This window comes from Pimephales promelas, chromosome 12, assembly GCF_988280905.1.
Source record: "Pimephales promelas chromosome 12, fPimPro1.hap1.1, whole genome shotgun sequence".
In the NCBI taxonomy this organism is placed as follows: Eukaryota; Metazoa; Chordata; class Actinopteri; order Cypriniformes; family Leuciscidae; genus Pimephales; species Pimephales promelas.
Genome location: NC_142780.1, coordinates 17,518,199 through 17,545,753, shown reverse-complemented (window position 1 = coordinate 17,545,753; position 27,555 = coordinate 17,518,199). Strand labels below are relative to the sequence as shown.

Below are 27,555 nucleotides of genomic sequence, written 5' to 3'. Positions count from 1 at the left end.
TCATGTCCTGCAGTGAGGACCATTGTCATGAGTTGGAAGGATGAACCCAATTGCAGACAGCAAGTAACTCAAAATAAGGTTTTATTAATGACAAAAACAGAAAACAAAACCCACGATGGGGCAAAACAAGAACAGGTAGCAAACACTAAACTAAGACTCCGATAATAAACTCACAGACAAGACTAGATACACACTTCTTACAAGATGATCAACAGAGAACTTACAGCTAGACTCACACGAGGTTTGACAAGGTAAGGAAGACAATGTACCGACACAGGACAGCAAACACAAGAGGATTAAATAGGGAGAAACTAATGAGGGAAACAGCTGACACTAACAGGGCAATAATGACTAAACAAGGATAACAAGGGGGCGGGGTTATGAGACAAGACAACGCAAGCACACAGCCCAAACAAATGGCCATGTGCTTACACAGAAAACATGGTTCTGCCATGATCCTGCCACAAGACTAGGAAAAATAAGCGATGTGATGGCAGAATCATGACAGAACCCCCACCTTAAGGAGCGGCTACCAGACGCTCCTCAAATGGACACTAAGCACAAGACAAGACAGAACGAGACATAGACAAAAACCAACAGAACATAGCAAACATCAACATTGGCAAACATGAAAAAACTATAACCGGGTTCGGGTGACACAATAAAAATAACAAACACGGGAGGGGGGGCGGGGGAACAAAGGAGTTCATAGGAGGAGGTCCAGGGTGGATGGGTGGACTAGGGGTCTTGGGCTTACGGGACGAGGGCTGAGGGCGAGGAATCCGGGCAGACTTGGATGTGGACACATGAGGCACAGTCTTAGGGGAGACAGTCCGGGGTGATGTGGTGACAGGGGTGACCGGGGAAACGCACAGGGGCACAGAGGGTGAAGAAACAGGAAACCAGACCGGGGGAACAGCAGGGGACACATCAGGACACATGACTGGGGATGTTGCAGGTGACCGGGGAGTGTTGAAAGGCAATGCTGGGCTCTCGGATTCTGTTTCAGAACCAGCGCTCTCCATAGCAGACTCAGACACATCGTTCTCTGCAGTAGACTTGGTAATTGCCCTCTCTGCTTCTGGCTTGGGAGCAGTGCTCTCTACAGCTCTTGGCACAGGGTCTGGGGACAAGACAGGGACTTCCAAGATCTGGGCAAGACGAGACAGGTATTTGGACAGGGCTCTTGCAGCAATAACAATCGGTATCTCCTGATTAGCTGAAATAGAGCGAATAACAGCCTCAGCAGCAGAATCGACCGCCTCCCTCTCTGCAGCACTCACAACTGTAGACTCTGGGACGGCGCCTGCTGGAGCGGGCTCTGGGACGGCGCCTGCTGGAGCGGGCTCTGGGACGGCGCCTGCTGGAGCGGGCTCTGGGACGGCGCCTGCTGGAGCGGGCTCTGGGACGGCGCCTGCTGGAGCGGGCTCTGGGACGGCGCCTGCTGGAGCGGGCTCTGGGACGGCGCCTGCTGGAGCGGGCTCTGGGACGGCGCCTGCTGGAGCGGGCTCTGGGACGGCGCCTGCTGGAGCGGGCTCTGGGACGGCGCCTGCTGGAGCGGGCTCTGGGACGGCGCCTGCTGGAGCGGGCTCTGGGACGGCGCCTGCTGGAGCGGGCTCTGGGACGGCGCCTGCTGGAGCGGGCTCTGGGACGGCGCCTGCTGGAGCGGGCTCTGGGACGGCGCCTGCTGGAGCGGGCTCTGGGACGGCGCCTGCTGGAGCGGGCTCTGGGACGGCGCCTGCTGGAGCGGGCTCTGGGACGGCGCCTGCTGGAGCGGGCTCTGGGACGGCGCCTGCTGGAGCGGGCTCTGGGACGGCGCCTGCTGGAGCGGGCTCTGGGACGGCGCCTGCTGGAGCGGGCTCTGGGACGGCGCCTGCTGGAGCGGGCTCTGGGACGGCGCCTGCTGGAGGACAAGAGGCTCCCTTCTTCCTCCTCCTCTTCCTTCTGGGTCGTGGAGCTGAGTCCGTAGCCAGGCCAGAGAATGGTAAGGGGGGCAAAGAGGGAGACGAAGCAGGCGCTGGGAAGACCACCGCAGGCAAGGGGGACTCCGTGGAGGATGACTCCGACGCGGACTCCCACGACAAACGTCTTCCACGCTTTCCACGGGGGCTGACGAACACGGGTGGTGGGTTGGGAGTCAGGGTGGAAGAAGCTTGGTCCTCAAGTGTCACGACAGCTAACACGTGACCCTCGGGGATGATTGGAAGAGTGGCAGGAGGTGAAGATCCAGTGGGACCTAGCTGTTCCTTACGAGACAGGTAGTCCACCATGCTGCGAAATGGACGGCGGACCAAACTCTCTCGTTCAGCAAGGGGAGGGAGGACCTTGAGACCAGCGACGAGGTAGCGGTTGACCAGGGACTCTGGTAAGAGAAACCTTCTCTCCTCAATGACCTGGGCGTACCTCTTTAGGGTCAACTCACCCTGGGGAGGGAAAGGAAGCTTGCCATTGGCACTGTCGGCAATAGCTGAGCGCCACCACAGTTCCGGGTCAGAAGGCTGAAGGCAAGCGGACAAGGACTGCACGTCTGCTGGGTTCGATTTTGGTCGGTACATTCTGTCATGAGTTGGAAGGATGAACCCAATTGCAGACAGCAAGTAACTCAAAATAAGGTTTTATTAATGACGAAAACAGAAAACAAAACCCACGACGGGGCAAAACAAGAACAGGTAGCAAACACTAAACTAAGACTCCGATAATAAACTCACAGACAAGACTAGATACACACTTCTTACAATATGATCAACAGAGAACTTACAGCTAGACTCACACGAGGTTTGACAAGGTAAGGAAGACAATGTACCGACACAGGACAGCAAACACAAGAGGATTAAATAGGGAGAAACTAATGAGGGAAACAGCTGACACTAACAGGGCAATAATGACTAAACAAGGATAACAAGGGGGCGGGGTTATGAGACAAGACAACGCAAGCACACAGCCCAAACAAATGGCCATGTGCTTACACAGAAAACATGGTTCTGCCATGATCCTGCCACAAGACTAGGAAAAATAAGCGATGTGATGGCAGAATCATGACAACCATCTCTGGATTTTGTGTTCTGCAGTGAGGACCATCTCAGTTTTCCTGCCCTCAAACCAGCAAACAAGCTGTAAGAGGGAGAAGTTCATTTGAGATTACTAGGGGTTATTTTTAATAAACTGCAATATTCCATAAACAATAAAAATATCAATCTTGATTTCATGGTGACTAATTCTGTACATTATCTATATTATGTTCACATGTATGTGAATAACTGCAGTGTGTGGACCACAAGTTTTCACTCATCATTACACTTGTGTACAAGGTTGAATGACAATAAAGTGATTTGATTAATTTACTTGATTTTTGTCTTTTGATGTGGGGGAAAAAAAGAGGAAAAATCATTTATATGTCTCTGAACAAACTAGAACAAGGAGGAGGAGAATGTAGCAAAGAGGAAAAGGGAAATAACAGGGGAAACAAGGAATAGGTTGAAAGTAGGTTAAGTAGAGACACACACACAAATGTTTTCATTACCAGGACAGAGGTCCACTGGGAAACAACATGGATTAAGTGATTAGATCATCAATGTTAAGAAAAGAGGTTTCTAAGAAGATACTTGAGCGACTGTTAGATCTTGATAGATTTGAAACATCATTATGGGGTTTTGGGGCTGGTGAGTGGGTGCTACACACAAAATCATACCATTCATCAAACACACAAAATAATTTCGACCTCATCTGGGGCTATATATATTGAAATCTTGTTCTCAAGATGATATAATCAGGGTCATTTTTACATTGTATTTAAATTTTGATCTCTTGATAAAACATTTCATCAGATTCTGTATATACAATTTTCAGTAATAATTCATCATAGACCAAATATTCCTTAATTGATTTATGGAATACATGCATGGGATACATTCCAATAATTTATAACTTGAAATTGTAAAATTCAAATGACCTGGCTAGGTTTTATGCATTTCTACATCACTATGACTTAGTGTCTACCAGGTATACCAAACTCACTAGTGTGCCTTTTGCACCACCCCATGTCCTGCATTGTTTGGACAAACAGAGACCCAGCCCCAGTTATCTAGATCTTTTGGTTAACAGAATCCTTCCAAAAATAATGTCTGTCAAATGTATACGTCTTTCATACACTTAATCCCACCAAAACATGTCACATCTCAAATCAATAAATTAACAAGAAACTACAAGCTCCATCACAGATATCCCTAATAGTGTCTGATGTGTTTGTTTTTTTCGTAATTATGTCTGTAGACTATTCATTTACTCTTAGAGAAGACTACCAGCATGCAGTGGGTCAAGCCAATAAGCTGATGAATAGTGGTTTATGATTGGTACAGCATTATCACAAATCTCCTCTTTCCAAATGCACATGTGAATAAAAGACAAATTAAAGTGAAACGGTGATATGGAACAGTTAAACAGCAGACTGTGACTCAGACTGGAGCGCTAGCACATTTAAACATGATGCATTCTGTCAGCTTGTTATAAGGATGGTTCGCATTGCATAACGCAAGGAAAAAAATGTGAGTTTGGAAATTCGAGGAAGGAAGGACAATTTTGTGCAGAACAATAGAGGGACAAAACATCTTCCATATTTTTTTTCATTCTTTTCTATTCTAGACTGAATAATGCTTAACATAAATCATCCATTATTTAGCTTCACTGTTATTAACCACAACAGAAGTATGCTAAATAAAAAAAAAACAAAAATGGTTTCCAGGAGTAAAAATTATGGTTTGTCTCATCAAAAGCAAGCTATTTTAAGCTCACTGTTAAGTCATTTGATTTGTTGGAATGGCCAATTCATGATACTATGAGGAAGCATTCATTTTTGGCTTAGCTCTTCATGAGAAATAAACCATAAAAAATTATGAAGAGAAAGAATGGCAATGATATGTGTATCCTAAAAATGGTACTAAGTCCTTGAAATATTTTTCCAACAAAATTTTAATAACAGTAGGGTTTAAAAATAATGAATGCACTTCCCAGAATTTTTTGCCAGTGTCATTAATTCAGTAGTCTGATTTAATAAAGAATGAATGAACTGATCATTGGTCACAAGGACTGAACTATGCTACTAATAAATACATAAATAAAAACATTTCAATAACTTATAAGTCTGGAATGTCTCTAGATGCAATAAATCTGAAATAATTGTCCAATAAAAGGCCAATGATGAGGGTATGATATAGTTTGTGACACCATTAACATTTAAAAACGCTATTATAGTAGGCCTACTCTGATGAAATAATTACTTAATCTTGTGTTTTATACACATCTGATAATGACTTTTTTCTGCTTTAGTGAACATGTTTTAGTGCTGCTGTGGCCCAGAACAGATAGATGGCCCAAAGGAAGTTCATAAGGTCACTGGAGGCCATTGTTTGTGTTTGTATCCACTCGTGTTTAATGTCAATAACTAAAGGAGCGCATTATGAAGGTATTTTAAAATATACAACAATCCACACACAACAGAACGGATCCTAATCAAATAGATATTGATGAAACCTTCAAAATGACCAGAAACAAAATAGGCCAGAACTGATTGATTGCACTTATGTGAGTTGACCCAGTGCGAGAGACCAATCGATCTCTCTGACTGACTTTACTTGTTATGGCAATCATATTCAAGCTAGCGCTTTGTCTGGGCGCCAAGACATATTACATGGATCTTTTGTTTGAATGGACTCATAATTCCCTCGCATAATATATTAACGTTAACTGTCATTCATTTTCGCACAGACTGACACGGCAAAAGAACCGCACAGCAGGCAATAAAATGTTATATCGCACATTTAAAAAGGGTTGCCCACCTTAATTTGCAGCAGCCTAATGCGATGCTTCCACGTATCTCACGTTCGTGTGATTTAGTTTGCGATTAGATGTTATTATTGAGACAGCTGACCGTTAAAACGGTTTGCATCCTGAGTGATGAGATATTGGGCTTCAAGTGAAAACTAACGTACAGTATTTTCAGATCCAGTGTGCGCCCAGTCTTTCTGTTCGCTGATAGATGGGGAACAGGTCTTCAGAGAGAGACCGAGGCGAGAATCCCTGAGGGATGTTTTACGAGAGAAGGATGAATCCTTCAAATCCCGACGCCTATCCGTCGGTTTCACTCTCTTTATTTGAAATCCGCTGAGAACTTGAATCACCCGTCCACACAGTCGCGCGGAAAGCTTTAAAAAAAAAAAAAAACTTCAGAAATTGTTCTCTGTGAGAATTCGCGTTCAAACAATCCACAACTATGTCGTCGATGTCGTTTCCACAGAAAATAAATGTTCAGTCTGCAGAAGTAGCAAATCCATAACATCCAGGGCAAATGAAATCCATTCAGTGTGTTCGTTTAAAAATACTAACTTAGCTAACTACGGCTATTAAAAATAGGCTAAATATTTTGGGTGTGGGAAATTGTGTAATTATTTTATTTGTCCCATTTTAAAAACTCAATAGTCTAATTTAAGTAAGTGAATGACAGAAAATGGTGTGGTCCTGAGGGTCCCAATGATCAGGACTGAACTTAGCGCTCTCTCTCTCTCTCTCTCTCTCTCTCTCTCTCTCTCTCTGAGTGTGTGTGTGTGTGTGTGTGTGTGTGTTTGTGTGCAAGAGACAAAAGGGGATGGAGGGATTTACACATGTACTGTATTCAGAGTGCACAACAACTCATAATGACAGAGAGTAAAAGAAAGGTGATTGATTGTGAGAAAACCACATATATACAGGAGGATCTGGTCAAATTAGAGTGAAAAAAAGACAATAATGGTTTTTGCAAATGTAATCTGTTCAGTTTAGCACAAAATTTTCAGGGAATTCCCAAAAATGCTTATGATTATTTACCAGAAATTAAGTAGGTGATGGGTGGTGAAAGAAAGGGTTGAAAGGATGCTAGACTCTCCGTGGCCCCAGAGGTTTAACCGAGATACGAGGATTTAAAAAATACAATAAAAACAACAGATCGAGTGAGGGATGGAGAGATGGGTATTTGTGTGCCAAGGGAGGGGGGGGGGGGTATGTGAATGCATGAGAGAGGGAGGGTGGCGTTGGTTTTTTCTGTGTCACTGAAAGAGAAAGCGAGTGAGGATGGGGGAAGGGTGCTAAATAGAGAAGCACAAAGGGAGGGATGGAGAGACTGCACAAGCATTCATATATGTGGGCATGTATCCAGGAGGAAAGAGAAAATGATGTTATGTATGCAAGACTTCCTCACTGACATCTCAGACAGAGCTGCTACTGTAACACACGCATGCACGTAAGAAAAAATATTCAAAAAATGTATCATTTAGGTTTTTTTGTTTGGACATGCTAGGTCTCAAGACATTTCAGGGGCTAAATGTTCAGCTGTTCTGAGTTGTTTGTTTGATATTGAATAATTGAGAGGGTATGCTATAAAAAAGCTGAAAATAATACATGGTGTATTACTTATTTATATGCAGTCCACTTTCAAAAAAAAAAAAAAAAAAAATACACACTCACCCTCACGTCCAATTCCATTAGTCCTCCAAAAATAAGTCACTTAGCAACATTTTGCATTGAATGACTGAACAGGACGTGAAGAAATAGTATTAGGTGAATGCTGTATGTCTTTACCTAGCGAGGGTCAAGAACTGCGCACACAAACCTCAAGTAAGAGAAGACCTTGTTATATTTGTACAGAAATCTATAATAAAATAAAATACATTTTAAAATAAAATAAACAGTTTCAAATTCAAGTGTCAAAGCTACTCAGTTATTTGGCCATTCAAATCAATTTAGCTTCTGCGTTGAAATATGACTATTGTACATAAAACAAGATATCAAAAGATGACTAAATATAAAGAATGTCATTAATGATTGTGTTGTCGAAATTTGATTGACTTTGTGAAGAAAGAATATAAACAATAGTGTCTGCTTTTCTCACGGCAACAGAGATAATTTAGATATTATTATTAAATCTTAAACATATTTGTAAAATGCTTAAATTCATTGTCTTTGCAACTATAAGATAATCAGTCATGCTGTAGAATAATCAGAATAATCAGTCATGCTGTAGGAAACCTGAGCCCGATCTCATGAAAGTTCGTATCTATAGCACGAATGTCATTTCTCGTGCCATTTATACGCCAAAAACAGTTTTTGCGTGTATATGGTACACGTTTTTTTGCGTGCATATGATACGCACTTTATTACGTATAATACGCACAAACTACCCAGCCCCCTCCCCCTAAACCTACCCCAGGGTTTTTTAGTGCGTAGCATGTGCACGCAAAAATCATTTTTGGCGTATAAATGCCACGAGAAATGACATTCGTGGTATAGATACGCATTTTTATGAGACTGTGTTGGAAACCTATGGAAGCTTGTTTCCGCCACTGAATAAAAAAAATAAATAATAATTGCAACTTTTTATCTCACAATTGCGAGATATAAAGTCGCAATAATGAGAAATAAAGTCACAATTGCGAGAAAAAAAAACAGAATTGAGACTTTTTAATCTCACAATTCTGATTTTTATTCTCGCAATTATGACTTAACACATAATTGCGAGTTTATAGCTTAAATTCTGCCATCTTTTCTCAGAATAATGAGATATACGCTGATTTCACGCAGCCGCCATTTTGAAATCAAAAGACAACAATGGCAGTTTGGCAGACTACTAGCCTGAGGCTGCTGCTGCGATTTACACTATTGGATGTTAATATCCAATATTGGATATGTATATAGTTTGTTCCTGCTTCTTTTTTTACGTTCTGAATTATATAAATAAAAAATATATTTTATTTATAAATGAATTTCACTGTATATAGTCTAAAGTATGAAATAAATGTATGTACATTTTTAGAATGACTAATTTCTACATTAAACACAATACGCCATCGCATCCGCGACTCTCCTATGATTTAAAACGACGCTTCCGGTTCTCTTCCCACCGGAGCCATTTCAAAATGGCGGCTGCGTGAAATCAGCATTTAAACTCGCAATTGCGAGTAATCAGGCCAATTCTAAGGAACTTTTTCCCCCTCAGAATAGTTTGTCACAAATCTGACTTTACAACGCGCAATTTCGACTTTCTCCGAAAAAAAGTTAAGAACTGTGAGAAAAAAAAGAAATAAAGTCTAAGAAATAAAGTCTGAATTGCAAGATGTAAACTCGCAATTGTGAGAAAAAAAGTCAGAATTGTGAGATAAAAAAGTCCTAAATATTTCCTTTTTTATTTTTCATTCTGCGGCGGAAACAAGCTTCCATAGAAACGTGTTTGTCTAAAATACATGTTTAAAGAAGTATTTGATGTAGTCATTTAATAACCATCATCTCTGACACATTTAGATATTGGGCAGTTGCACATCACATACAACCTGATAGAAACCGTCCTCTGTGTTAGTGTGACCATTCACGCAAAGATAGAGTTTATTTACTTCAAGCTTGCCGAAATTCACGTCTTTGGACAGTTTTACAGCCCCTATCCCTTCAAATATCTTGTCTGTCATGGGCTTCCTCACTTTGGCCAGGGTGAGATGGTACGAAGGGCACCGGGAATGGCGGTGAAGCCACCCCTTCTCATGGAAGGCTTCTTGGAGAGGGGAATTCAGGCTCTGGATATCTGATAGGGGTTGTGGGATCACATGAAGAACAGTCCCATTAAAGTGCCGTAGTTTTAGGGGGAAAGACACGGATATAGGGGGTTTGTGGGAGTTTCTGACTGTGGTATGCAGGAGCTCAGCAGCAGCGCAGACTTCCTCTGGGCTATTGAGAACAAGCAGAGAGAGAGTGATGTGTAAATTTTCCGGGGTCACCCATAGCGGCTCTGACTGAGGAAGGTGGGAGAGAACCTTCCTCTGAACGCGCTGGAAGGCCAGGAGAGCAGCGGGAGAGTCCACACGGAAGCAGATGAAGTGAGTGGGTCTGCGTGGTGGTGGACGTCTCGGTTGTGGTTGTGGCTGAACGAATGATACCGGCTCTGGTTCTGGACCACTCACTCCATCCCAGCTCTCCTTCCATTCTTCCACCATTTCAGCCGGTTCTTCTTTCTGAATGATGGATAGCTCCTCTGACAAATGATTCAAACTGAGATCTTCAGTAGCCGCCATCTTTTTGTTTTCTGGTGCAGATATTTGTTGCAGCGGTAAGATGTCATCACTGGTTCCTTCCTTGGCATTTCCGGTTAATGGGAGATCTATGGCATATTCCAGCTGTTGTTTATCATGTGTTGTTGAAATTGTAGTTACAACCTCATCCTGTTCTTCAGAAAAGTCAGTTGCTTGCTCTAGGTCATTTGAAACATCTGATGTGTTGATGGTATCTTCATGTTGTCCAGTCTCAGGTGTGTCTGAGAATTAAATATAATTCCCAAATTGTACAATTAAGTGGAATAATGCCATTGTTTTTGTCCTATACTTATTAAAAATCAGACGGTTTTAATTTCTGTATTAAAATTCATTTGTATATATTTTTGAAGGCATGAAGTCCTAATATCACAATGAAGAAAAAATGTAATTCTTGAAAAGAAAACCTTATTAAGTAGAATTATCATTACCATTACTGTTATTATTTTTCCCTGCTTATTAATTTTTGAGAAACGTTTGTCTGCGATGTTTTATTAATAATATAAGTATTGTAATGTAATTGAATGTGTCCCAGGCCAGTCTATTGCAGCCATGAGGTGTTATTAAAAACACATGGTCCAACTAACAGTCATTAGTATTACTTTGAAACCTTTTTTGAAAAAGGTATTAAAGTTATTCATAACCATAAGAAACTGAAATGAATACAAAGACATCTCTAAGAACTTGGCACACGTTTTAAACTGGATTTTTAAACTGGATGACTTTATTTTTACTGTGGACATTCTAATATGGCATTGAACCAGTAACCAACTGCTGGACAATACAGAACAAAACACTGGTAGATCCGGATCTGTCGTTCTATTGCGCATGTGCAATTTTAACTGCCACTTTGTAACATTTTACTGTAACCATCTACAACAGGAGAATAGCTGATTTGCTGTAGTCATTAATACGTGACAGATTAGATCATTAAATGTTATATTTTATGGTTATGTGGCATTTGAATTGTATCTGTATATCATATAATTTCAAAATCAATCCTTCTGTTGATGTTTTTATTACTTTTTTGGACTAATTAAATAATTAAATGATCCGAATAATTAAATGATTGTTGCTTAGTGATTTATGTGTTCTTTAAAGTCCCTACAGTCGCTCACCTTGCTGCTGATCCTCACCGCCAAAAGGGGGCAAAATAGTCTGCCCAGTAGAGCCGAACACCCTGTCAGTGCGACTGTCTCTATCCCACAACCGCTGGCCTTTGTAGGTGAAGTACTGGATCCTATGACGAGGGAGAGCCAACTCCTCAGAGAAGTCACAGTCACACACCTAACGAGGAACAAAGGAGTGTTAAGGCTGGTTGTGACCATACATGACACATGATAGTGAACCACATTTGTACTGATGTAACACACCTGAGTGTCCCATGAGAAGTCAGAGAATGGGCGTTCCAGCACCCCAAGGAAGCGGTCCAGGTGACCAACTACAAAATCAGCTGGGTCCACTGAGGCATCCCATATAATTCTGGAGATGACATCATCGGCTGTACGCATACGTGGCTTCTTCTTACACCCTGAAACAGAAAGGCATCTATTTGTAATCATCCCAAAATCTATGCACTTCATCCCAAAATCTATCATCACACCTTCTCTCTCAGTTTTTACATGCTGCTTTTCAGCATTAATCTTTTTTCCATTTTTTCGGCTCTTGCTCTGCTTTTCTGTGATGGTTGTATCATCTTCCTCTGAGTGTGTGCTTTGAGGGACGTCAAGCATGCTGTGAAGTCAGGAAAGATCAATGCATTATTTATCCACTAAGCTTCAAATGAGTGTGCCCAACATCTATCAAATTTTACATCTTTTAAGGCAGCTACAAGAGGACAAATGCAGTACACCAACTGGTGTTTAATTGGAAATATACAGATAATAAAGCATGTCTACCATAAGGCTAGTTCGCTAGTTTCATCTCTACCATCCAGAGAGATTGACAGACCTGTGAGACAGTCGACATCTGTCTCCAAAATGACATCTGCCCAAGAGGAAGTGCTGGCAAATGTTTTGGCTAGTTTCTTGTTTCATCTCATCTGGTATGAAGGGAAATGGAAGAAAAGGTTCAGTAAAATCATTCACACAGCAAATTGAATTTACAGAAGAATGATATGAATACATTCATGCATCAACTGATAACACAAGATAAGGCTAATCTATAACTATTTGGACAATAGAATTTAAGTTCTCCCAGAGGAGTTAAGGTAGACAGGATGTAGTGGTTTGTGAAGATGTAAATGGTGGTAAACAGGCAAGTTTTCAAGGGACAGAATAAACGTCTAAGGGTAAAATGTTGGTTTCAGGGCAGCATGTCCTTCAACTCCACTTACCACCTACACTTTTACCTTTACACACCTTTACCTTTACACAGTTCGAAAGTTGGGGGCCAGTAAGACTTTTATTTTTTTTAAAGAAAGAAAGAAAGAAATTAATATATTTAATAATATACTTATAAAACGTATAATATATTTTGAAAGCTTTTGGACCAGGAGGTTTTAACTGAAAATAGCACAATAATGGCGTGTTCCAGTAAGTGCTCTTAAGACTTGTGGTGTAGAAGGAGACCTCTCTTTGTGAACATTATAGTCTCTACTAACAGTAAAACAGTAACAGTAATAACAGTAAACCTGCAACAATTTTGTTCAAAACAAACCTATACTTGACGAGAAATTATGAATAAATTAAAAAAGGCTTTTCACTGCCATCTTCAGGTCATTTGCATTGTAGCCTACACCCTCCAGTATAGGCGGTGACCTACAGGTTTTATTATCAAAGTAGATATTTGTCATTTTCAGCTCAGTTTGAAGTAATATATTTTTGAAAACTAATAATAATGACAACAAATAAAATAGTTTACTAGCACTGCGAACCATAAAATGCAAAATATAACCTTTAACACGGTTTACATATTTAATCAACTTAATTTCCCGATGACATGTAGCTCAGTGCAGTGGAAATAATTGTATCTTATGTTATGTCTTACCTATGAGGATTTGTCTGTCAGAATCCCCAGTGATGTTTTCCTGAGTTCTCTCTTCTTCAGACTCCATATTTGACAGCTTCAACTGAGCTTCAAAAAAGTAGTTACGTTAGTTACATTAACAGTCCTTTAGAAAGCAACCAAAAACCAATAATTCTGCCATATTGCACTATAGTCGATAAGACAAAATATATATATAACGTTATGTATAAATAATATATATTGTCATAATGAAGAGCATGAACCATCCTACCTCAAGAAGTCGACTGGTTAGTGTTACTGTTGACCTGTAGGCGACATGATGAAATCATCTGTTAATGACTCATATTCATGCGCGAATGTCTTAACCAAATACATTACACGCCAAAACAATGTTTGTTGTCTGAACATACTGTTTTTTATTGTTGGTTGTAACATTCACAGTACATTTTATAATGTTGTTCTTTTTCAAGTCTACTTACAATGCTGTTAGGGCAACGTCCACAAACGCCACTTCCGGTTTCAGGTCCTGGGTATTGTAGTTTTCGCCATTGGCATTGATTATTAATGGTTGTCCGACTCATTTCCGCGAATCGATTCTTTCGAACACTTTTGTTCATACAAACCTGATTCAGACGCATAATAAATACTACATTTATATGGGATAGAGGCAGGGATAGAGACAGTGTTTCAGATGTTTAATTAATATAATTTAATGTCCCAGGTCAGTCTATTGTAGATTCCACCATAAAAAACATTTAATGTAATTTACATTTACAATGAATACTATATCTCGTAAATCACTTTTTTTTCATATTTTGGAGTTGTTAAAGATGGTTCACCAAAAATGGAAATTCCGTCATCATTTGTTCACCTTGCTTTAAAGCAACACAATACCTTAATAATGTTTTCAAAATCGTTTCAGTGGTTCATCAAGTCGTGACATGGTGAAATGCACGTATGCCACCGCTTTGCGGTTCTTATGTGATATATCCACGCTGTAATAAGATAGCCAGATCGGGTTTCTGTAGTGCGAATGAGACATAAGAAAACTACAAATTTGTCTTGCTTTACGGCAAGCACTTTCCTAAAATCGTGCATCATACCCATAGGATCATACCCAGATCAAAGCATCATACCTTGTCTGTGGCAAAGCCGGTGCTGGATAAACTTACTTGCTGGATAAAAGAATCTTACACAGGAAATTAAACAACATGAGGAGAGTAATAGAATTTTCATTTTTGGGTGAACTATCCTATGATTCATGAGCGATTCATTCAGACCGGTTTTGTAAACCGGTTTAACTGAATCGTCGAAAAGATCCGATTCCTCAAAAGATTCTTTCATTGACCAGTTATCTCAAAAGGCATTCAGCGGATTACGGAAGAGCCCATAATTAATTATATCACTCGAAATAACAAACATGTTCATGGCGCCATCATGTAACTACAACAGAAAACCGTATTCATGGATTATTTGCCCTGTACCGATGACCACTGAACGATAAGAGCAGCTGTGTGAGTCACGCACACGTTGTTGTGATCTTTGCGCGTGACTTCCCCGTCACATGACATATAAGACTGAAAAAGGACGATAAACTTATTATTACGATCGCATTTAATTTTAGTAAACAGTAAATCGGCGAGAATATTTTGCCATCGACTTACAAATTACATTGTAAGTAACCTTGATAGCCATACAAAACCCGTAGTTGCTCCATTGCAATGTTTTGCTCTTGATAGTTGACAGGCAGTACCAGTCGGTGCAATAGCTCTACCCAGCTGATAAAGGTAAGGATATTGTGTTGTTGTTGTTTTGTATATATAATATTTGCTTGCATTTAGATTTAGCTAGTCATGGTCATGGTACCAGTGAATAAGGTACATTTTTTAAACTAATATGTCACCATATTTCCCCAGTTGATCACTACACATTAACACTTTAAATTTCCTGAAATGTTATGTTTAAAAATGCAAAAAAGGCATTATCTAGTTAAAAATGCCCTCATCTGCATAACAGAAATCTGAACATTGGATCATGTTTCATTTTGTTGACATAGGCTACTTTTTACAGAGAGGATTTTAGATATCTTTTCATCACTCAAGAAAAAACACCATACTTTTAGGAATAAAATATTATATAAATAAGTTGAATGTATATTAACAACCCCCTATGTGAAAAACTAATATATATATATATATATATATAGGAATAAAACAGGAAACTTGTAAGTGTCCCTGTAGTGGAGATTTCTGGCTCAGTGCATGAGGAAAAAAAAAAAAAAAAAAAAAAAAAAACACCAATTTTGAGAAAACAGCCTTAAACATGTTTTATTGAAATCTACAGACACAAATGGAGAAAGTATAGTAACACAGGATGTTTTCCACTAGTCTGGAAGAAGATATGTTATGGAATCAAAATCTCAAAATGTTCAATGGTTTTGCCTGTACAGTTGAGAATGTTATGTTTAAGATTAATGCCATAGTCATTGGTATGCATCACTGTTAGGTCCCTTTAACATTTTGCATTAAATGTCTGTTGTGGTTTATAAACATCTAAAACTCCCCCTCATTCTATCACAATCAAAATGTGTATATAATATATATATATATATATATATATATATATATATATATATATATATATATATGCAACATATATGATATTGCATTTTCACATTTTCTGTTCCTTTCAATTTCCTCCAGATGAACGCTTTAGTTGCCCTTTGCCACTTCTGTGAACTCCATGGCCCCCGGACGCTATTCTGTACAGAGGCCGTCCACCCTCCATCCCCATCTCCTGGTTCAGTCATTCCTGGTGACAGGGATCGAGAGGGGGACAGAGAGGGCGAAGGTCTCACCATGAGAGCTAACAGCTCTGCCACACAAAGAGCAGACATGTGTGAAGTGAGAAATTATTCTTGTCACAGCCCAAATATATTCAAAAATGTCCTTCTCTCTAATATTGTATAATATCGGTCTTTCTCTCACCAGGGCTGTCGCTCCCTACCTGCGTCTCACCCAGGCTTTGTGAGTGTGGACAGTGAGACAAGAATCCGCTATCTGAGCCATCAACATCCACGCCAGCCACAGCTCTTCAGTGTGGTGCGACAGGCATGTGTGCGCAGCCTCAGCTGTGAGGTATCTATAAACTTGTTTGCATCATTGAATAAAGACAAAAATGCATCTTTGAGATACTTTTATATATCATCCGCTATTGCAGGTTTGTCCTGGTCGCGAGGGGCCCATCTTCTTTGGAGACGAACAGCATGGATTTGTTTTTTCTCATACGTTTTTCATCAAAGACAGCCTGGCACGGGGCTTCCAGCGCTGGTACAGCATTGTCGTGGTAGCTATGGACAGGATCTACCTCATCAACTCCTGGCCATTCCTGTTGCGCCACCTGCGGCTAACCATTCAGAGTCTACAGAACACAGCACTCAAGGTACTGGACTGCAGACCCACTTTAGTACCGTGATTGACGGAGTGCCTCTTGGAGTGATGAGTTGCTTGCAGTGTTGAAAATACAATATTTTGTCCTGTTTTTACCCTGCAGGTGTTTGACAGTGAACAGTGTGTGTGTCCTCAGAGGGCTGTGCGTATGAACAGTGCCTTCTCTCCGGCAGTGTTCCCCCACCAGCGCAGCGGAAACGCAGCCCGTTCCCTCACATCTCTAACCCAGCACCAAAACCTGTGGGCTAGTCTGCACTCCTCATTCAGCTGGTGCGTAAAACTCTGTTCTGAATATTTTTGACCTTATAACTCATATTGTGACTTTATATCTCACAATGTTTCTTTATTTTCTCATAATTGTGACTTTAGATCTCATAATTGCACCTTTTTCTCATAATTGTCACCTTATTGTCTCACAATTGTGACTTTCCATTTCAAAATAGTGACTTAATTTTACATAATCGGGACTCACAATCTCACAATAGTCGCATTTTATTTCACAATTCTGACTTGATATTTTACAATTGAAACTTTGTCTCACAATTGTAACTGTATCTCTCAATTACAACTTTATTTTTCATAATTGTGATTCACAATTGTGTCATAATTGTGACTTTATATCACAATTACAACTTTATTACTCATAATTGCACATTTGTCTCACAATTGTCAACTTCTCACAATCGTAATTATATCTCACAATTATTTCACATAACTGAGACTTACAATTGTGACTATTTCTCATAATTGTGACTTTATAGCTCAAAATTGTGACTTTATAGCTCACTATTTTAACTTTATTTCTCATAATTACAACTTTATTTCTTATAATTATGACTTAATTACTCAAATTGCTACTTTATATCTCACAATTTGACATTATTTCTTATTTTACACTTTATTTCACTGCACTGTTTGAGGTATCATTCATGTACCCGGGACAAACATGAGCAATAAAAATAGTGATGCTTTACATACAATTAAGGCCTATATATTTTGTATTTTTAAATCATAATAATTTGCTCTTACTTTAATTATCTGTACAATAGGTTGCTGAAAGCTTGTGGCAGTCGGTTGACTGAGAAGCTTTTAGAAGGAGCACCAACAGAAGACACACTCGTTCTCATTGAAAGACAAACTGGTAAAATGAATACAGAGTAAAATAATTATATAAAAAAACATTAAAGGAATAAAGATTGAAATTTAGTTAAAGTGTTAAAAATGTGATAATGTTATGTTTCTCTACATGGCTTGACTTTTTTTATCATGGGATACTATTGATTCTGTAGCAATATTTTAATTAGTGTGTCTGCTAACAAATTGATTTTTTAAAACAAATTGATTTTTGAACTGTTAACTGGGTGTCTGGCCCAGATTTTCCTTTTCCAACATTCTGCTCCTGAGACTGACAAACAAACAGCTCTCAAGAGATTGTTCAACTTTTTGCTTATCTTTTGTAGTCAGAATGATGGCAATGACTCTAACCTAAGGTTATACTGAAGACTTCAGCATTAAAAAAGGCTCACCGCAACATTGTGCATAATTCTCTCACAGAGCAAGAGGAAGAGATGAGTGGTTGGGATGGTGCTGAAGGGGGCGGATCTAACTCACAGGCCAGCCAATCAGAGAGTGTACAGGCTAAAGACTTTCAATTTGATGATGGAAGACAAGAGGACCTTATTGGGCCGAAGTTCAAATCATTGAGACATTTAAGACAGGCAAATAAATGTTTACTCTGCTACCAACATCAATTTGAAAAATATATATAAATATTAAATTTGACTATGCTATTTTGGATTAATTGGCAGATCCTGGGTACCACAGATTTCAGACAACTCACATGGCACGTTCTCATGGGAAACCAAGTCATATGGAGAGGTGCAGACCCTGGTCTTATCCAGTCAGCTTTTAATGTGCTGAAGGTCAGCTAAATACCTATTTCCATCACACTAATCAAGTGATTCCAGGTCTAAACCATAAAGCACACATCCGTGTTATACAGTATCTATACACTCTTATGATCTTTAAAAGCGTATCCTGAATTCAGTTTTCTGACCATTTCGCAGGATTTGCTTCCAGTTGGCTGTGTCCGAGCAGTTCCGTACAGTCCTCACTATGAGGAAGCATATCGATGCAACTTCCTTGGCCTTAGCCCAGATGTACCAATCCCAGCCCATGTCAGCTCTTCAGGTACTGTACTGTAAAATAATCTGCTGTTTCTTTTCTGTTTCGCTGCAGTCCCTCTTTTGAATATTTTTGCTTGATGCAGCTAGTTCGTTTACCTATCGTATGTCTACACCACATTAAAAGTCTCCTAAGAGCCAAGCCCTGAGGGATTTGAGCCCCATTAACCTATTGTTATTGTGATACCATCTTTTTAGTGCTGCCGTAGCTAAGATTACTTTAGGTCAAACATACACAAACAGTAACACTATGCATATGTGACACTGAGAAATGCCAGCAGTGTTCTCGTAATCTTTATCCATCAAATTCAGGGGATCATATTGTTTTTATAACACGATTGTATTATATTTTAATCAAGACAAACACACATGGATGTAACAGCGGCCTCAAAATAAGTGTTTTGGTGTTTTCTTTGTCGGAATGTGATTTACATCATGTTTCTCAACTTCTGTGTGACTGTTTTCTTACTAAACATAGTGAAATTGTTTCATAACTCCGTGTCATGTTCATCTCAAAGTTCAACACGCGTTAAGAATCCTAATGGTGTAACCCCTTTCCCTCTTTCTCTGTCTCTCTCAATCTGTCTTCCAGAGTTTTCTGTGCTGGTGGATGTAGTTAACGTTGAGCGCAGTTGTGTAAATCCTGTTTCGGATGATGACATTGTCTCACTCTACCAGTTCAACATTAGCAGTGCCAACGCACAACCAACGGATAAAGGTAAACGCATGGGCACATGTAGGATTGCCACAGTCTTTAAAGATGTATACTTCTATTCAAACAAACACACTATTTATAGCATTTTGCATTTGTACTCTGTGAATTCATTTATAATGTGACTTCCTCATTGTTTTTCTTTCTCTTAGGTCCAACTCTGTTGAATAAGATCGAAGTGGCTCTTTCTAATGAGAATTTGTCGGTGGAGGTGGTCTCTCTCTGCCTCCTTTGTCTGAAAGAGGAGTGGATGAAGTAAATTGGCACTTTTTATTCAGATATATACAACCACTGTTTCTTTCAAATTTATCACTTTAGAAACAGATGACAGTCTTTATTCAAAACACAATGTTTCCAAAATGTCTACTTATATATCCAAAATATTTGCTCAAAACAGAGTTGCTTTTCATTTTGATTTCTATTATTTTGTCTAATTTATTAAAGGAGTAGTTCACTTTTAAAAAACTTTTGCTGATAATTTACTCACCCGCATGTCATCCAAGATGTCCACGTCTTTCTTTCTTCAGTCGAAAAGAAATTAAGGTTTTTTATGAAAACATTCCAGGATTTTCTCCATATAATGGACTTCAATGGGAACCAAACGGTTCAAGGTCCGAATGAGTTTTAGTGCAGCTTCAAAAGGCTTTAAACGACACCAGACAATGAATAAGCGTCTTATCTAGCAAAGCGATCGCTCATTTAAAAAAAAAAAAAAAAACTTTGTTTTATAAGCACAAATGCTCGCCTTGCTCTGTTCTGCGATGAGCATTCGTGAGTCCTGTTCAAACTCGTTCATCAAAATGAACAAATCTTTTTTCGAGTCATGACTCGAAGGGTCCTAGATAAGACCCTTATTCATCGTCTGTTTTCGTTTAAAGCCCTTTGAAGCTGCACTGAAACTCTCATTTGGACCTTGAACCGTTTGGTTCCCAGTAAAGTCCATTATATGGAGAAAATCCTGGAATGTTTTCATCAAAAGCCTTAATTTATTTTTGACTGAAGAAAGAAAGACGTGGACATCTTGGATGACATGGGGGTGAGTAAATTATCAGCAAATGTTTTTTTTTAAAGTGAACTACTCCTTTAAGTTTGTTTGTATCTGTCTACAATATACACATACATATACTGTATATACACACACATTTCTGTGAATTTTCAGCATCATTACTCCAGTCTTCAGTGTCACACGATCCTTCAGAAATCTTTCTAATATACCGATTTGCAGCTCAAGAAACATTTCTTATTATTATCATGTTTGAACGCAGCAAAGTGAGATCTTTTTTATCAAGATTATTAGAGGAACAGAAATAAACAGCATAGTATATACGCTTTCAGCAGTGACAACATAAACAAACGGTACTGCGCATGTGCATTAATCAGGCCCAAACTTAACTTCCGGCAGACTTGCGGAGACAATCCATAACAAGTAAATAACCTAGTAGCTGGTATCTTGCCAGTCAAAGAAAATAAATGTTACCTGGCCAAACTGAAATGTGACACTACCAGATCCGTTGAACAAAAATTGGAGACAAGATGTTTTTCTACCGACGTGTCTGATTTACCGCAGTGTTAAAAAAACTGTGGCGAGCGCGACGGCGGAGTTTGATAAGGTTAACATAGCTAGGCTACTTACATGCTTGCTAACCTTTTTGGGTCTCCACATTGACAGCATGTTGGATGGATCTGTGCAGCGCTGTTTATGATAGCCTACTAACCATTCAATACACAGACTGGTCCGCTGTCAAGTGTTTGCGAGAGAGAGAGAGAGAGAGAGAGAGAGAGAGAGAGAGCGTCCGAATATGCGCTGCACGCAACTCTGCAGTCAATTACAACTTTTCCCATCTTAAATTGTTAAAAACACGGAAATCAATATGTGGCGGTCAGCGCTGAGAATGTGGTGGGCTGCCACTAATAAATGTATGGGAAACACTGTACCGGTTATCACTCAGATAAACATAGGCTATTTTAATACCGCCGTCTCCCTCATAGGAAACCTTGACATTTTTATTTTTAAAAATTGCATTTGCTCCCTAGGTCAGGTTGCACCCCACAGCTCAATAACCTGCTCATCACCTTAAATTTAAACTGCATTTGTAGTCAATGCCATATTATCCAGTAAACACTAATAAACGAACAGAACGGAACTTTGGGCCAGCTCATCACCATGGCAACGCGTCTGATGAAACCGTCTATTGATTTCTTTCAAACTTTTGAATATAAAATGAAAAGTACAGTTTAAATTTGTTGATTGAAATATGAAGTACTGTTACAATATTTAAATACAGCACTTTCCACAACTGTGTACAAAAATAGGGCCTGGAATTTTGGATTTTTTTTGGGTTGTGCCAAAGATTTAGGACCACTGATGCATAATACTTTTTTGGTTGGTAAAATTAACGAATAATTAAAAATAGCTGATACCACAATGAATGAACGCTTACCAAAAAAATACTGCATTTGTGGAATGTGCCATTATATTTATTTGAGGCAGTTGAGAAAAGCAATGTAGCATTCACAAAGTGAAATATTTTGCCTTTTCTCCTTTTTCCTGTAGTTTCCAGTTCACTTACTCGCTTCTTTCCAATTTCCTTTGTCCTGTTTTTTTCGTTTTGTCTGTTTATTGTTCCCTTGCTAACCTTCTGTGCTTCCTCTCACCACATGCTCTTCTTTTTCTCTCTGTTACAGCAAAGTAAAAGTGCTGTTTAAGTTCTCCAAGGTGGATGGCAGAGGTAAAGAGGACACTCAAAAGGTTTTAGCCCTGCTGGGGGCCACGGGGCCCGGGGAAGAGGACAATGTGCGTCTTCTTAAGTTTTGGATGACAGGACTCAGCAAGCTCTACAAGAGCCATCTGATGACTGCAGTCAGAGGTGGAGAAAGAACTTTGAGCCAGTGAGAAAGAGAAAGGGGACAATTATAGGCTCATTGCTTTGAGTTAGCAACATTGAGTTCGATGAAAGGAATGCGTGTGTGCGTGTGTGTGCGCGTGTGTCAATTACAGAAAAAGGGGCCAAGCCCGAGTGTTTTTTTTTCTTTTTCTGCATGGTACAGAGAGAAAGTAAAAGATACTTAAGGCATGTGCATTTAATGGAATGTTTTTTTTTTTTTACTGTCATGACTAGACATGTCCATTTTCTGTCTTTTTCACTGTGTCTAATATAACGCATGGTCCACTGACTTCATGGGAACTAGGAGTATTAGTTGACATGATGCTGTTTTATGTCCTTTGTAATTGACGTAATCACAAATCTGTTCATCTGACATATCTGAGAAAAAATGTCTGTTTTATCCGCAATTTTATTTATCCTTATTTGTTAATTTATTTTAAATAAATGTATTTTAAACTCATTCGTGCTAAATGGACTGTATGCTGCTTGTAAATCTTGTAATGTTATTAATTAGTGCAATGTGATTATTCCAGCTACTGACCACAATCTTGATCATCTTGTGGTGAAAAATTTTCATATTTCTTTTGGAACACAAAAGAAGATATTTTGAAAAATGTTTTTTTCTCCCTGTGCAAAAGTTTTGGACTCTCCACTGACTTTCATTGTATGGACAAACTAGTTATTGACATTATTATTAAAATAATTAATAAATAATAACATTATTAAACATGTATTCAAAATATCTTCTTTGGAAGGACATGATAGTAAATCGTAACAGAATTTTCATTTTTGGGCGAACTAGCCTTTAATTGCTGAACGTTTCTGAAATATTTACCAATAACCCTAAACTCATTACAGTTTTTACAACTTGTTTCAAAGTGCTACAAGAAATGTAATAAACATTTGTAACATGTACCCCCACCATATCACCTCTTACATAAGGCCATACTAGTGTTTCACAGTTGCAAGAGCGTAACTGAAAGGATCATGTTATTTCCTCCTATGTTAATTCACACCGTACAGAGCAGAAGTGATATATCACCATACACAAACACACACACCGTATACATATTTAGGTATCTTGAATGTGCAAAATCATTTAAATTAAAAAAAATTGTAACAAGTCTATCAATGCTGGTAAAATAAATCAAGTAGGCCTATGTGTGAATGTCACCCTGAAGAGGATTGCGAGATACTCTTTCCTGTCTGCACAGGTTGATGGATGGCAAAGTAGGAATTGCTGGATCATTGCCACGATAACTATTACATTCATTTACTTATTCAGATGGTAAAAATCAAGCTTTATATTTTGCATTTTTATTTTTTGCTTACTTATTTTTTTGTAACATTACTACACTATAAAAATGGGTTTTCATTAATCATTAATTACTCATTAATTATGCACTAAGAACATTTCTTTCTTTGATGCAATCGTTCATGTTTCAACTAAATGCAACACAAACTGACTGCTTTGTCTACAAATTTTATATAGTATCATTTTATGGGTATCACATGCCTGAGTCTGACAATGACTAACCAGAATGAATTATGTGAACATGATCAAATATAACATCCTTTTATTGCAGATGTGAAAAGCTTATGTGCTTCGTCATCATTTCACTTGGGATTGAGAAAACAACAGACAGGGATACTCTATTCTTGAGTGGAGGGAAGGGAAATTAAAACCAGACTGCCAGAGTGCCAGAGTGCATGACTATGTCTAAGCCCGGGAAAGGCCGTGCATTGAGTACTGATGAAGAGGGGGAGTGCATGCTGTTTAATGAGGTAAAGGGGTGGGAGCTTTAAAAAGAGATTGAACCACCAGGACTTTCACTTTCAGTGAGCAGCCTCCACACGGTTTGCTCCAGTCCAGTAGCCTCCAACAACAGATCAAATGTGCAGCTCGATGAGTATCTTGCCACTTGGGAATGCAAGCCTCAAAAACAATGGATTTATAAAGGAAGAAGGAAAGTAAGCAGACTAAAAGAAACAGGAAACTAAAATCACAGGAAATCTTGCTCTCCATCAGAATTTTCTCTTTAGAAGACTTTGGGAGTTTCCAAGTGACTGATTGGGGTTGAGCCAGAGAGGGACAGAACGCGGTGCAGCTGTCAACGAGGGATCGAGGAGAAAGTGCAGCAGTAAGAGGAAGAGGAGACGTTAGCTAGTAGTCACTAAACGAGGCAGCTGGGAAACCCACTGAGACTGAGATTCTTCCATATCTTTCCTGCTACAATCTGTCGCGCAAAAGGACTTGGTTAAGAAGAACATGGGGAATATGGGCCGCTTTGGCCGGTAGAAGCATGTCACCAACAGGTAACGTGATACGTGCGCAGCACTGACGAAGGTCCATCAATTGATGCGCGTATTCAAATAGTTGTATTATGTGTATGGTGTTCGCTACACTAAAATGCGTAGTTGTTTTGAATCTTACGGCTTTTAATGCTCTGGACCATGTTTACCTTTGCTTTTCAGTGCTGTTACTTCTATCAATATTGACTGTTCAAGGAAGTGGGTGCAATGATTTTATGAAGACGACGATCAGAAATCTGCAGGACACTGTAAACAATGAACGAACGAACGGATTCGTGAGTTTCATCCTTTAAAAAAAATTGCTCATTGTTTGCTAGAAAGTTCATTTATCTCTCGCGTGTCATTTTGCACTGACCTTATTGTTGCTCTGCGGTTTTGGTAACGTGTGAGAAGCCCATGCAACCTAAAGTAAAGATCAAAGGATGTAATGACATTTTAAATGTGTTGCAGCCACAAGTGTTTCCGAAGAACTACGTTGTGTCTCACTATTTCAACGACAGCGCGCTGTGCAATGAGCCGGTAAGAATGACAGTTCTGTCATTTCAGCGTCAATTTTGATACATTGTATGCAGTTCAGTTACAGACAATAATTGAAATATGCCTGATGAACATTTTTTTTTTTAGTTTTCTGAAATAAAAGTTGTTTTTGCCATTTAATGGGGTCTACAAAAACACAATAGTAAGTAATTCAATAAATAAATAACTGATCAAAGGAAATGAGATTGTAAGAAGATTATAAAACACGAACACACACACACACATACACGCGCGCACAATAATAATAATTAAGTAAATTCATAATTCATAAAAATAAACAAAAAAATTATATTTGTGAGTTTGGCATTAGTATGGCATTATCTTTTATTATAGTTTCTTTAAAAAATGGCAGCGAAGTAACATTTAAAAAATATATATTTTAATATCTAAAAAATGTTTTTATAAAAACATTTTTATAAGTAGGCCTAACCATATTATATTCGTAACTCAAACATTAAAAACCTACTTTGAAACTTGTTTGACAATAATGATTAAATTGTGTACACTCTATTTTTTTTTTACAACATTACATTTTTAGTCATTTTGAGTCATTAAATCAAAATGTTCTTTTGGATATGGTATATTTTCCCAAATGAAAGCATCAGGAATAGATAGATTACATTAAGAACTTGTCAGTCACATGTTTTTTAAAACTAAAATTTCTCCTGATTTATCATCTCAGCCATCCGTATTTGTCATTAACCCATAAATGTTTACTATGATAGTCCTTATTATTTTTTACAGAGAACCTATTTTGCTCAAAAATACATCTCTCTGTGTGTGTGTATGTTTAGTGCTGTGTGTTCAGTGCTGCCGTGTTTCTGTCAAATTCCTGGAGTCAGCTTTTCCAGCACCTCAGTACATTTCATTTCAAGTACAAGTTCATCGGAGAGCTGATTTACTCTCTGAACAGCATAGCAAAAGAGGTATATCATCATATACAGTTATTTCTTTCTAACACACTTTTATCAAACCATACTTCTTGCTACTACACTGTTTTATCAGATGATGTATCTGTAAGCTTGACAGATTGAACATCTGTATATCTGTCATCTGAAGTCAGTTTTTTCCGTATTATTTTGTAAACAGAAATTCCCGGATCCGCCAGATATTTCTGATTTCCCATCTGTCCAGACATCGCCTGAAGGACTTCTCTCCTTCACCTCATCCTTCTTCACACGATGGCTCGATTTGAATTGTGCTTTTGGAGAGCATAACTGCATCTTCCCCACACTAGGTGAAGAGGATCAAGAAAATCCAAAGGAGGGAGAGAATGTGGAGAACCGAGAGCCGGTGGATGAGCAACAGCCTGTGATAGAAGGACAGACTGGTAAAATACAGCTTGACCGGGGTCCAACCAACAGCTTTACTAAGACACGTTGCACAGGTTTCACTCACTGGAGCTTTTCTTTTCTATGGATAATATCAAGTCTGATCTGGTGAAAGTCAAGAAATCTGTTTTAAATATGCCACAAACCTTGGCCAGAAAAAGGCTTCACTTTGAAAGGACCGCTACTGTGTTGCCTTGTTTTTAGTCAGTTTGGAAGCTAATTTTGTTTTACACTGATAAATAAAGTTTGGCTTGAGATTTCGAGAAAATGCTCTCTGGATAAAGTGTCTGGATGCAGTTATGGATCAGTTCTGTTGGAGAAAAGGGATACTTTGAAAACGGACATATGGCTATCATGAGGTTGTTTTTTTTCTCCTTCTGCATCATGTCTTTGCACTGATTGTTTTTATCACTTATATAGTATTTCTGTCATCTTAAACAGTGAATTGTGTGTCATGATGATTCAGGTAAAACCTGTTGACTGAATGTTTTATCATTGAATGTAGTGAAAAAGTAAAGAATAGATGAAGCCAAAAAGCTCCGCTTATCGCTCAGTGTTCGAGAGCGAACAACTACACTCATGTTATACAGTAAATTCAAGCCATATTCAATATAGGAACCACAGCACCTGCTACTTTCCGAAAAAGAAAAGGCATTTACAAAAGGGTTACACAATGTTTACAAGTATTATTGTCTTGTATAGAGAAGGTTACTACTACAAGCAATGTTTTACATAAATGAATTTAACATTTTTGGTGTACAGTACGTGCTGTCTGTTTTTACATGTAGATTTCTATACGTGAATAAAATCTTCTTAAGATTAATTTGTGTTTGCCTGAACTGTCTATTTGTTGCAATGTTTAGAGACTATACTCTTTTGTTTGTCAGAGTGTTTGCATGAGGACTCTATCAGCTGGAAGGAGGGACTTGCAGATGATGGCACAAACAACAAGATGCCACAGAGACCTATTGTTCACACATTTTTGCTGCCCAATATAGGACTGGCACATCTCGAAAACACAATTTGCCAGTCAACACACAATATATTAAATTTTAGTTAGATATTCATAATGTTGCAGGAT

At 38.9% G+C, this 27,555-nt stretch overlaps 5 protein-coding genes across 13 annotated transcripts in view; 2 read left to right on the top strand and 3 right to left on the bottom strand.

The window, feature by feature from the left end:
- ttyh1 (tweety family member 1) overlaps positions 1-6,553 on the bottom strand; it is a 30,698-nt gene extending 24,145 nt beyond the window's left edge. For 5 of the 6 annotated variants that reach the window (XM_039659185.2, XM_039659182.2, XM_039659186.2 and 2 more), the window contains exon 1: positions 5,832-6,553. The gene's annotated coding sequence lies outside the window, so the exon portion shown is untranslated. The remainder of the gene's footprint in view (positions 1-5,831) is intronic. The other variant, XM_039659183.2, reaches the window with a different exon arrangement.
- LOC148976990 (uncharacterized) lies at positions 64-3,032 on the bottom strand. The gene is made up of 2 exons (XM_089118194.1): positions 1,815-3,032; positions 64-1,322 (listed from the first exon to the last, which is right to left on the bottom strand). The coding sequence occupies exons 1-2, from the start codon at positions 2,553-2,555 to the stop codon at positions 555-557; spliced, it is 1,509 nt and encodes a 502-aa protein (XP_088974320.1). The 5' UTR covers positions 2,556-3,032; the 3' UTR covers positions 64-554.
- Positions 6,554-7,642: 1,089 nt separating the features above from the next.
- Positions 7,643-13,737, bottom strand: leng9 (leukocyte receptor cluster (LRC) member 9). 4 transcript variants are annotated; one of them, XM_039659110.2, is made up of 8 exons: positions 13,544-13,697; positions 13,336-13,369; positions 13,086-13,172; positions 12,048-12,138; positions 11,701-11,831; positions 11,471-11,628; positions 11,216-11,384; positions 7,643-10,321 (listed from the first exon to the last, which is right to left on the bottom strand). In XM_039659110.2, exons 3-8 carry the CDS (start codon positions 13,150-13,152, stop codon positions 9,318-9,320), a joined length of 1,620 nt encoding a protein of 539 aa, XP_039515044.2. In that variant the 5' UTR covers positions 13,153-13,172; positions 13,336-13,369; positions 13,544-13,697; the 3' UTR covers positions 7,643-9,317. The 4 variants fall into 4 exon arrangements, with proteins under 4 accessions (XP_039515044.2, XP_088973710.1, XP_088973709.1 ...); XM_089117584.1 differs by having other exon boundaries at positions 11,471-11,831; positions 13,086-13,167; positions 13,544-13,737; XM_089117583.1 differs by having other exon boundaries at positions 11,471-11,831; positions 13,544-13,736.
- Positions 13,738-14,395: 658 nt separating this feature from the next.
- flcn (folliculin) lies at positions 14,396-22,753 on the top strand. Its single transcript, XM_039659108.2, has 12 exons — positions 14,396-14,851; positions 15,767-15,967; positions 16,055-16,201; positions 16,284-16,505; positions 16,617-16,783; positions 17,563-17,654; positions 18,068-18,231; positions 18,322-18,435; positions 18,580-18,703; positions 19,289-19,414; positions 19,561-19,663; positions 22,094-22,753. Exons 2-12 carry the CDS (start codon positions 15,767-15,769, stop codon positions 22,299-22,301), a joined length of 1,668 nt encoding a protein of 555 aa, XP_039515042.2. The 5' UTR covers positions 14,396-14,851; the 3' UTR covers positions 22,302-22,753.
- A 1,350-nt stretch (positions 22,754-24,103) lies between these two features.
- LOC120470429 (uncharacterized) lies at positions 24,104-26,998 on the top strand. Its single transcript, XM_039660005.2, has 5 exons — positions 24,104-24,609; positions 24,769-24,881; positions 25,057-25,125; positions 25,938-26,069; positions 26,233-26,998. The coding sequence occupies exons 1-5, from the start codon at positions 24,597-24,599 to the stop codon at positions 26,584-26,586; spliced, it is 681 nt and encodes a 226-aa protein (XP_039515939.1). The 5' UTR covers positions 24,104-24,596; the 3' UTR covers positions 26,587-26,998.
- Positions 26,999-27,555: the final 557 nt, after the last annotated feature.